This window comes from Lytechinus variegatus, chromosome 1, assembly GCF_018143015.1.
Source record: "Lytechinus variegatus isolate NC3 chromosome 1, Lvar_3.0, whole genome shotgun sequence".
In the NCBI taxonomy this organism is placed as follows: Eukaryota; Metazoa; Echinodermata; class Echinoidea; order Temnopleuroida; family Toxopneustidae; genus Lytechinus; species Lytechinus variegatus.
This window is the reverse complement of record NC_054740.1, coordinates 94463881-94474719: the sequence shown is the minus strand read 5'-3', so window position 1 is coordinate 94474719 and position 10839 is coordinate 94463881. Positions and strand designations below refer to the sequence as shown.

Here is a 10839-nt window from a genome sequence, read left to right as displayed (position 1 = left end):
TGATACCATATTCCAGGGAAGATTGCTATCTCCACAAGGTTCTTATTACTTTCGGAGAATAGACTAGTATTAGATTACTGAGTTGTAAACAGCCATAATGGGAGGTCGGCGAGCAGCACTGCTTTTCCGGGAAGTTTGATGACGTCACCGTACTACGTCAAGGATCGAGGGAAGTAAATAAGTACTGCGCATGCTCACTCAGAGCGGAACAGCCTGCATGCCATCACTCGCCAGGCGCAGCAGCAGACGACGCGACGATTTCCAGGAATTGAAAGAAGACTCTTGCCACCAAACCGGTTTTAAAAGGTTGGCTGTGAGGTGAAAATTTCATTAGCCTTTAACTCTTCATACTACCTCGTCGTGATCAACATCAGGATCAACGATGGTTTGGTCAAATGTAGCTCTGTTACTGTTAGCTGTGTGCTTCAAATTATCGCTGTCTACTGTCGTGCAGTTTGGTAGACTTGAGCGTCAAAAACTGGAAGTTCTGCAACTTCAGCCTCAGGTTGAGGCTGTCAAAGTTGCAGAACTTCCAGTTCCAGAACAGGCAGAAGTCGAAAGGTGAGTTTCTATGAAGTTCATCGCATGCATGCCACAGGCCTACAGACCCGGAGCACGTACTCCGCTCGCGCTCGGGCGATGCCGCGATGAGGGTGCGGTGCACAGCATGTCCCCTCAAGGGGGGGGGGGGGCACTCAGTATATACTTAAATGCTTAGTGGTATGTGCTGCGGAGGGGACCCCATTTATTTTTACACTCGAATTTCCATTCCAAGGCATAGCATTTTTGTCTTATTGAGAAAAAGAACAAAGTCAAAGCCGCTCCAAAGCATAGTATTTTCTTCTTAATCTTATCGAGACAAAAGAAGAAAGAAATCTGCTCCAAATTAAGCTTCGCATATTTTTCGTTCCGCCATTCCGGTCGCATTGATCTGCTACAATGAGCGGCAATTTTGGTGAAAAGTGGTCGCAGAGTTCTGTCTGACCATCGCCTCTGGCTCTGCGCGATCGTACCCGGCGGAGGCTGCGCTAGATGCATCATGCACGCATGCCCGTTCCATAGGGATGCATACGCACATAATCACGTTCCAAGGACCCCCGTTTTCACAAACATTTGTAGTTTCAAGGACCCTCCTTTTTCCAATAAGCCCGCTCCGAGGCCCCTGTTTTTTGTCTCGCCCGCGGAACACCCCTACCACATTTTTGGTCGAGTGCCCCCCCCGGTCCCCCTGATCCAAATTTGAACACTACATGTATGTGTGCCAATTGTTGCAATCAGTAATGCCCATCCCCATTTTATACCCTTTTTTGTGAAAATGATCTTTTTATTTAGTTATTTTTCTTGTCAGATTTGGGAAAAGGGAGATTATGGATGATAATTGCTGCATTAATTTTGCAACTGCAAAAACTAAGTCTAAGACTCAAACTTTATAGTCATCATAACCTAAGGCTTGTTCATTGAATGAGTGTTCTAATAAAGAGTCGAAGACTCTATGTAAACTTTTGTACATCTTCTTAGTCAATTAGCCTAAGTTACAGTTAGATAGATTTTATTATGGTTAATATAGACAGAGGGTATATATGAAAGCTATGAAATTTTAAGGTTTTTTAATTTTTTTTTTTGGGGGGGATGTTATATGCAAGCAACCACCCTATTCCCTATAAATTACTTTTTTATGGAAATTATAAAAATGAACAATATATTTTCTCATAGAAGGGGTATGAAATGATATATTCAACACCATATGAAATCACTTTCAGTTTTTCTGAAAATTAAATATGAATTTCATGCATGTAAATGATGATGTATGATGGAGCTGCTCGTCTGTGAAATCTCAAGGTATAGTTATTCGTAGCTCTTATTTTTGGGAATTTAAATCAAACCTTCACTGGTATTCTAAATTTTTTTTGTTTTTATGTAATTCAACTTATGGTCACTGTCGAGAAAATTTTCAATTTTAAGTAAAATTATATGTCCTTTGTTTTGTTTTCATTCATTTCATATTTTCTCATGCAAACGTTGCATCAGGGGCTTAGTAATAACGTTTCCCGGGAAGGTCCACCTGAATTCAACAGAAAGAGTATGTTTCACTGCCGCAAATGTCACAGGAAGTATGGGTATCGAAGCGAAGTTTGTCTATGGGTTAGCAGTTGGACACATTAGTACCTGGACTGGCGCTGAAAGAGATGGATGTGTGAATATTTCTACACAGGTCAATCATGGATCTCTGCCTCGTGAAGTAAGTCAACACATTTAGATTTAAATTCTGTTATTCTATTGATTTAATTGTTTCACATGATTTTTTTTAGTTGTACTCGTTAGTGTTTATGTCGTCCACTAATCTTTGTCTCATGATATTAGCCCGGATTATGTGTCTTGAATCCATTTTTAGAATTGAATTGTAATCCTTACATGATGGGGTGTCCAAACTTCGCCCACTTTTCTAAAATATTCATCAGACTTAATTTTGTTCACAAAATATTCATAATCTATACAAAACCAATTCAAGAAATAGTTACCACATTGACGGCAAGATCGTAAACTATAAAATCCTGGACGAAAATGTAAAGTAGGTCAAGGGGTTTTGCCGGTATCGCGATCTCAAAATTCTATTCCGCTCGGCTAATGCGGGTTGTGCTGGAAAACCGTTCAGAAAAAGTGTGACCTAACTTCGTGCACCAAAGCTTTTTTGGAGATTTAAACAAAAACTCAAGCTCAAAAAGTGAAATATTTATATCAGATTGATGGCAAAATGTTATGGAATCGGTTAGTACCACATTTAACTCACATTTTTTGTTAGTTCTGCTTGCAAAATGGTGATACCGTGATGCTTATTGATATCTTCAAAACGAGCGCTAGCGATTACAAATTTGCCGATCTTTCGCCAATATTTTCATGAATACTGAACTCGTCCTAAGAAACTTTCACTGATGTGTAATTTTAGGTCGCTTTTCACGTTGATGATGTCAGATTTTAAGGATATTGGCTAGTTTTTTAGATAATGACCGTCCGCGAAGTATGGACATGCGCGAAGTTTGGACTCACTCCCATACATCATCAGGTCCTACCTGGTTAAATTGCAGTACTCAAATCAATAGTCAACATGGTAAAAGAAAAATGGTTAGCTCTATGTTAACTCATAGAGACCCAGTATTGAAGAAGAAGTTCACCCTAATGAAGAGTTTATTGTAAGAATAGCAGAAGAATAATAAAAGATGTTGATGAATAGCTTTCCCCGGATAGCGTGTTTGTATATCATGCAGTAGAAAATCAGTGAAATGTAATTTTCTCCCCAAAAATGGTTTTATTGTAGCTTCAGTATAACACCAGGCAGATTCCAACCTGCCCATGAAAGAAACAATTTTTTATTCATTTTATTCATCATGAATCATTAAAAAAATGAAATTTATGCATTTTTGTTTGGCAGCTGTATAAAGTAAAAAAAAACTTTGATGGGTTTTCCTCAAACCTTCACCAATTAAAAATGCATTAAAATTGTTGGTGATATGGAGTATCAAGCATTAGGGCACCAGGCCCCATCAGGATGTAGCTCCATGGAGGAATTCCAGTGGTGATGCAGAACTTAAAGATCAAGTCCACCCCAGAAAATTGTTGATTTGAATCGATAGAGAAAAATCAAACAAACATAACACTGCAAATTTCATCGAAATCGGATGTAAAAAGAAAGTTATGACATTTTTAAGTTATGACATTTTTAAGTTTCGCTTATTTTTCATAAAACAGTTAAATGCACAACTCGGGCCTACTCGAGAGTCGATGATGTCCATCACTCACTATTTCTTTTGTTTTTTATTGTTTGAATAATACAATATTTCAATTTTTACGAATTTGACAATAAGGACCAACTAAACTTAAACATAAACTGTTAAAATAATGGTAATTCCACATCTTCAGGGAGAAATAAAACTTTGTTTCACTTGACAAGGAGGAGAAAATTAGAATATTTCATATTTCATATCGTAAAATACTAAAGAAATAGTGAGTGGGTGACTTCATCAGTCTGCCAATTTGCATACCGTCCAGGATGTGCATATAACTGTTTCGTGAAATTAAGTGAAACTTTAAAATGTCATAACTTTCTTATTATACATCTGATTTTGATGAAGTTTTCAGTGTTTTGCTTGTTGGATTTTTCTCCTTTTTTCAAATCAACTTTTTGTTGGAGTGGACTTGCCCTTTAACTTTACTTCTCTTTATTGACTTTGTTTTCATTTATATTTGCAGTTGTTATCCAAAAGGAACTGTTGCTATGCTAGTGCCATGTTCGTCTGTAGAGAGTGTGTGCTCTCGATAAGACATCACTATTATTATTATTATTAAATTTTTTTTCCTGGTATTTTTACAGCAAACTCTGCTCAGGGAAACTTACCCTTTATCTTAAAGTTTATTATTTTTACTATTGTTATATTATCAACCTATGATAATTATTATCATTATTATTATTATCATCATATTGTTAGAATTATTATCATCATTATTATTATCATCATCGTTGTTGTTTCTCGGTCGCACCATCCAAATGATATGAGAACTAAATTGAGAAGAGAGTAACACTTGGTAAAGGAAACATTTTGTAAATTGTCTGATGATCATGAATCTTTTGTTGATTGTTGATGTGAAATACATGTAGATTAACCTCGGAAACTTTTCTCTAAGCATCTTGAATGTTAATATCATCTTAAACTGAAAATCATATCCAGTGTAGCATAATCCTGAGTCATCCAGAGAAGACCTAAGTGGAGTGATTGCATAGCTTCCAAATAAAAAAAAATGTTATTTTGAATTTAATACGGTTAGAATCGCCATCGTCCCCCAAGACAAGGGCAGATTGATTTGAAATGGTTTGTTGAAAGGACACCAGGTATTTTGACCTTGGAAAAAACCTACATCAGAAATGTTGCTGTTGTGCCTCTCAGGACCCAGACCTTTATCCAGTCAGATAAACCAATCTATCAACCAGGACAAAAAGGTTAGTTTTGGGGTCAAGTTCTAAGCTGAAAAGTCAAATGAAATATTGGATGTTGTTACGAGCTCTACAAAACTATGTTAGGGAGTTTGTTGAAATCGAGAATTGGTTACCAATTTTTTTATAAAGACAACTTTGCAGTGAATTATAGACTCTTTGTGTTTAGAAATAGCCTCATTAGCAAGATACATGTAGGTAACTAACTGATATGTGCTGATGTGCCTGATATGTGATGAAAGAAATTGAAATGGAAGATCTGTAATTCTGTATTATTGTGCAAGTGTAGGCCTACATGTAATGTAATTAATGCATTTTTATGTTCTCCAACAATATTACGGTTGTGTATTATGATTGTTCTTCAAACATATTTTGAAGTGATACCTGAATAATTTGAATGGATATGAAGCAGGTTAATTTATTGTTAACGAAAACTGTTCTTTTGATTTGTAGTGCATTTATCAGTGAATGTTCAAATGATTGGAAGTTTATTGGAGGACCCTTCTGTAAACATATCATGGTATCTCTTTACAGTTCTTTTCCGAGTGATGACTTTACTGTACCCCAGCTTGCTTCCTGATACTGAAAACGTAAGTAGAGAAAATATTTTTCAGAAATTTGAGACTGGTTTTGATCAGAATTTTAAAACAGATGCTTTTTTCCTCTTTGTTTGAGTAATCAATGAACACAGAATCATGTTTTATGACCAGGAAAAATTTGCATGTCTTTTTAAGGCGACATGTAGAAACAAGGCGAACATGGTTTAATTATAGCATACACACCAAATGGTGTAGTAATTGAACTAACAGCTGTGTTGATGATTTTTTTATATTGTTTAAATTGTTTTGTGTAGGTTTTCCAGTAGATAATTTTTTCTTTTTTTATGAGCAAATCAATGACCAGAATGATCACATTTTGTTTTCAAAATGACAGAGGAATGATATTTGGATTACGTCTCCCAGTGGGACAAGAATACAGCAGTGGAGAAATCAAATCAGTAGTGATGGCCTGCTTGATTTGACCTTTGAACTTGCTGAAGAACCTGAGCTTGGAGACTGGAGGATACATGTTGGAGTGTTTCATCCTCGCAGAGAAGAAATAACATCACAAGTCTTTAAAGTTCAAGAATATGGTGAGAAATCAATTAGACTTTTGATGTGTTCTAAAATGACAACCTGGGGGCCGTAACACAAAGCTTAGCAATGTTCGTAGAACATTTTTCCATTGATTACAATGTACAATCAATTGTGAAAATCAAACGTACGATCAATTGCTAACCATTGTGTTATGGGCTCCAGGACCATAAGTACAGTATTTGACCATGACACATATCAGATTTATAAGATAAGCCTATGAGGAATTATAATGCAGAATTTGACATTTGAAATATAATGATAATGAATATAAAATCAAATGGGGTCATGAAATAAAAGTAAAAAGCGAGAGAAAAAAATATCATAGAAGGTGGTTGCATGAAAAACATAAACATACTGGTTTTATCAAACTTGTAACTGATATCGATTTGGCATGGATCTTCATTATTCTATATGTTGAGAAAGAAAAACATTATATTTCATTGGTGTACTGTATATGTGATTATGTGTGTACATCATAAAGGGGTGTAGGCAAGAAACTCTTTTTTATTGTTGATGCTAGGGAACCAGTAGGGGAAGGCAGGATAAGTTGAGCTGTCACCCCCAGGCCGATAATAAAAGAGTCAGACATTGTTCTGGTGCTATATACTAATGACCCATTGCATAATCCCTAACCCCACCACATTTTTTCAACGTTTAAAAAAATATCAGAGGGGAAAATACAAATTTCAGTAAAATTTTTTACCTACATGCATCTTTGAAAATAATAAGGGCATAAAAATTATATTGTCAGTACAGGTCTGGATCCTCCTTCTTGTCATAGTCTTTTACGTAATGGATGCATAAGAATGTGAAAAATCACATTAAGTTCTTACTGGGGTAGGTTGAGCCAGCCAACATGGGGCAAGTTGAGCCATGATAATTCATAAAAAGCCATCGATATGCAGGCAGAAAAGACCAAATTCACAAGACAGGTGTTTTACTTTTACAGGATGTTAATGCTGATTCTTGTGACTCTTGTTCCTTACCTTTTGTACATGGCTTTTGTGGTTAAACTTACCCCAGAAGGTGGCTCAACTTACCCCATGGGTGAGCCATTTGACATCTTTTTTTTTCAAAGGTCACAGCGACTTTCAGTGTGGGGGTAGAATGTTATACTGCATGTAGGTCAAACAAATGTTGTCCAGGAATTAGATTTTAAGGCAAGGTACTTATTTCTACAAGATTATTAATCATATCAGTTCTAACATGCAAATAACAAAACAATTGCTCATCTTACCCCCCCCCCCCCCCTCCAGCTTGTCAGCGATCACCCTCTACCCGGTTGCGTGCAGCAGAGCTCTTCAACAGCTACCTACATGTACTACCATACTCAACAAATCATGAAATCTTGTATGACCTATCATAAACCATAATGACCAAGTGATAAAAGCACAGTTAGTGGTTTGTACTTTAGTTTTGATAATCTCCCAAAAGTGTCACTTTTCTATTTCACCCCACCCCCCCCAAAAAAAAACAACCTGCAGGGACCATTTATGTTCTTTTTCTTGGCAAGCAAATAATAAAGAAATGAAGTGAAAATAAGCGATCTTGGAAGGCGCTGGGGGCGAGGCCCGCTTAGTCTCCTTAGATCTGCACATGCTATGAGGTCTTCATGTATGTCTGAGAAGTCTTGCTATTTTAGATTTTTTATCTCTTTACCTATGTAGTGCTGCCAAAGTTTGATGTTTCAATTCGTCATCCATCCTTTATCTATGCTGGTACCACTGATCCGATCACCGTTACGATATGTGCAAAGTAAGTCTTATTCCATGAACTTAGAGTATTCAATTATCCAAGGCTGTGATACGACATTAGGTGGTTTCAAACTGCCTTGATCACAAGAATCCCCATTAAATTACGAGAACTTTTTAAGGCTGAAAAATACCCATTACTTATTCCTGCATTCACACCGCCCTGAAACATAACCTTCGGGATAAGTTCCTGAAGTTACGAGCATGCGCAGTATGATCTGATAAGCAGGCAAGGCGCGAGATTCAAAATCACTAGCCCAGCAGCCACCCACGGCGCCGTGCCCAACGACACGCTGGGTTAAACGTTCCCGTAATTTGCTTTCACATCGCCAAAATACCTGCGACCTTGGAAAAATCCCCGCGAAAGTTCTCGTAATTTCGCCAAGTACCTACTATTTAGTGGGTATTTTCTTTCGGGGATATCACGCGTAGTTTGCTTTCACATTACCAAAATACCTGGTATTTTCTGATCGGGGTAAATTTTCCGATCAGAGAATACCTGGAACTGACGAACTTCGAGGCGGTCTGAAACCACCTATTATCACAATTTATCATCCCCAGAGTATAATTGTTAAGAAATATCAACAAGTTCACAGTGCCACTTTTATTTGCTTTGACTGATTTATAAACATAGATGATCAGGAGGGGGGGGGGAATTGCTGAGAACTAACATAACCTAGGACTCTGGTGAGTTGATTAGGGGTTGTAAGGATTATGTTTTGGTATTATCATTTCATTTCAAGGCAGATTTCTTGTCTAGAACATATACCTTGCTTGTAATATATCGTGTGATATTGTGAGAGACAATGTATCATAGAGTCAATGATGACTCTTTTTATTAGTTTTATATCCAAATTTTTGTATATCATCATATCCTGCAACTCTTATCAGTAAAACACACTTTGTTTAATTCTTGTATCAGCTGCTGTCTATGTTTATTTTCTTGAGCAGTGTGACTTGAACTTAATAGCATCAAAAAGGAAGTTTGTGTACAAATATGTAATCTGTACATACAATATGAATCTGGGGTGTAATTAAGTGTTCAATTTGTTTTGGAAATGAACAGAAGTCAAGTGAAGCAGAATATCAGATTTCCGATCAGAAACGAAAGTGATTTTAAGTATTTCATTGCGTGGTTAATTCAAGCACAGTTCAAGCAATAAATTGACAATCCTTATAAACCTACTTCACTGTATTAAATTGAGTTTTGGCTGCTTTCAAATATCCACATAAGGAGTTAATTTCCTTCAACAAGAAATTTATCCACATTATGCTGCACTCAACCCAGGCTAGGTAATTAGGGACCAAGCAGGAATGTATTCCTTTGAATGCAGAGTACATAACATAGTGCTGCAAGCTAGATTCATGTCTGAATGAAGGCATTACTTATAGATCCATATGGCGTCCGTCCGTCAATTCCTCACAATGGTTTAAAGTTTACCAGCAAGACTCTAATAGTAATACATAGCTTGGATACTGCTTGTCCAACTGCAAGCAGACTTGGGTAGTAGTTTAAACCCAGTATTAGAGCTTTGTAGGTTAAAACTCTCAATATACCCTTGCATCTTTTAATGGAAAATTCATTCTTAAAAGATTTAATCACGGTTACCAGGCATTCGTTAATAAGCAGTGCATAACATACAAGTGGGCTACTGGTAATTAAATGCACGGTCACAAGGCACTATATTCAGTGGTGTGTATATATGTTAATCATTTCTGCAGATATCATGTACCCGGCAAGTGTTGTAATTCTTTTATTTTGATGTTATAGAATAAATTATATTGGCCATTGGGATTCAAAATGTCATGCCCATAAACATTTATCAACTATGGTAACACTAATGGACATTAAATTTGTTTCTAAACAGGTATACTTATGGTCAGCCTGTACGAGGTCACATATCTGCAGTTATTGCAGTATTTGATGAATTTAACAGACTTCCAGGGACAAGCAACTTTGATTTTGAAGAGGTGAGAAATCAAACTTACAATGAGTTTTGATAGGTTCAAATATAACTCAAATGTGATTTTCATAAAATTCCTCCATTCTTAACCACACAAATTTTGATAACTCCCAATATGATATTGATTTGAATATATCAGAACACTATGTATGATGGGACCCGGGTGTTTGACGTGACGCTGCTTTCTTTTATTTCAAATGATACCAATATTATAATAGGCTTGTAATGCTTACTGTGCTTTTTTTATGAGTGGTGGTCGCCAAGACTATGCACCCAACAACCCGAGTGAAGATTTATCATGAATTTCTTTTCAGTTAACAATGCTCCTTATATTATTATGAGTAAGTGTACCAAATATCTCATAAAAATTTGAAAGAAATATAGGATTTTCTTGGAAAAACCTTGGGCAGTCATTTTCAGATTGAAAAAAATGGTACCCCGTGTCTGCGCACCCATTCACTTTGCAAACAATTCAGGGATTTTGATGAGAAAGGCTGCATTTTTTTGAGGCAGTCACATGCAATGCCCAAAATTCATTATTTTTCAAGCATTTTTAGTCAGATTTTTTAATGAAGATCTATCTATGTATTATATGTAAAGTCTCTGTTTGTTGCATATCCTCTTTTACTAGAATTGTTCAGATATGTGTCTGCATAGACAAGGGGGACTGCGCAGACTCGGGGGAATTTGCCAAAATAAATCTTCTGTTTCTAGACCTCATAACACAATTGTTTAGTGGTTGATCATTCAGTTTACACAATGTGCATACTATATCCAGTGGAATTATTAACAAAATAAAAGATTGACTGAGAATGGGCCCTGAGATCTATAACTGAGCTTTGTATTATGATGCCTGGTGGGTTTTCATAGAGATGTTTGAAAAGTTATGAATGAATGATAAAATTCATTTTTAATTTATGAACAGCTTCATGAAACCTTGGTTGTTTCACAAAGAGGTGTGACTTTAGAGTCATGCTTTATCACCAACAACGCATAATCTGATA

The 10839-nt window shown here is 36.5% G+C and overlaps 1 protein-coding gene across 2 annotated transcripts in view; it reads left to right on the top strand.

Moving 5' to 3' along the window:
* The first annotated feature begins 205 nt into the window (after positions 1-205).
* Positions 206-10839, top strand: part of LOC121429148 (alpha-2-macroglobulin-like) — a 35207-nt gene continuing 24573 nt past the window's right edge. The window contains exons 1-8 of one of the 2 annotated variants that reach the window (XM_041626087.1): positions 207-467; positions 519-561; positions 2029-2239; positions 4819-4990; positions 5519-5574; positions 5918-6116; positions 7788-7875; positions 9740-9842. In XM_041626087.1, coding sequence (XP_041482021.1) covers positions 383-467; positions 519-561; positions 2029-2239; positions 4819-4990; positions 5519-5574; positions 5918-6116; positions 7788-7875; positions 9740-9842 — 957 coding nt within the window. In that variant the 5' untranslated portion in view covers positions 207-382. Of the gene's footprint in view, positions 562-2028; positions 2240-4818; positions 4991-5518; positions 5575-5917; positions 6117-7787; positions 7876-9739; positions 9843-10839 lie in introns of both variants that reach the window. The other variant, XM_041626079.1, reaches the window with a different exon arrangement.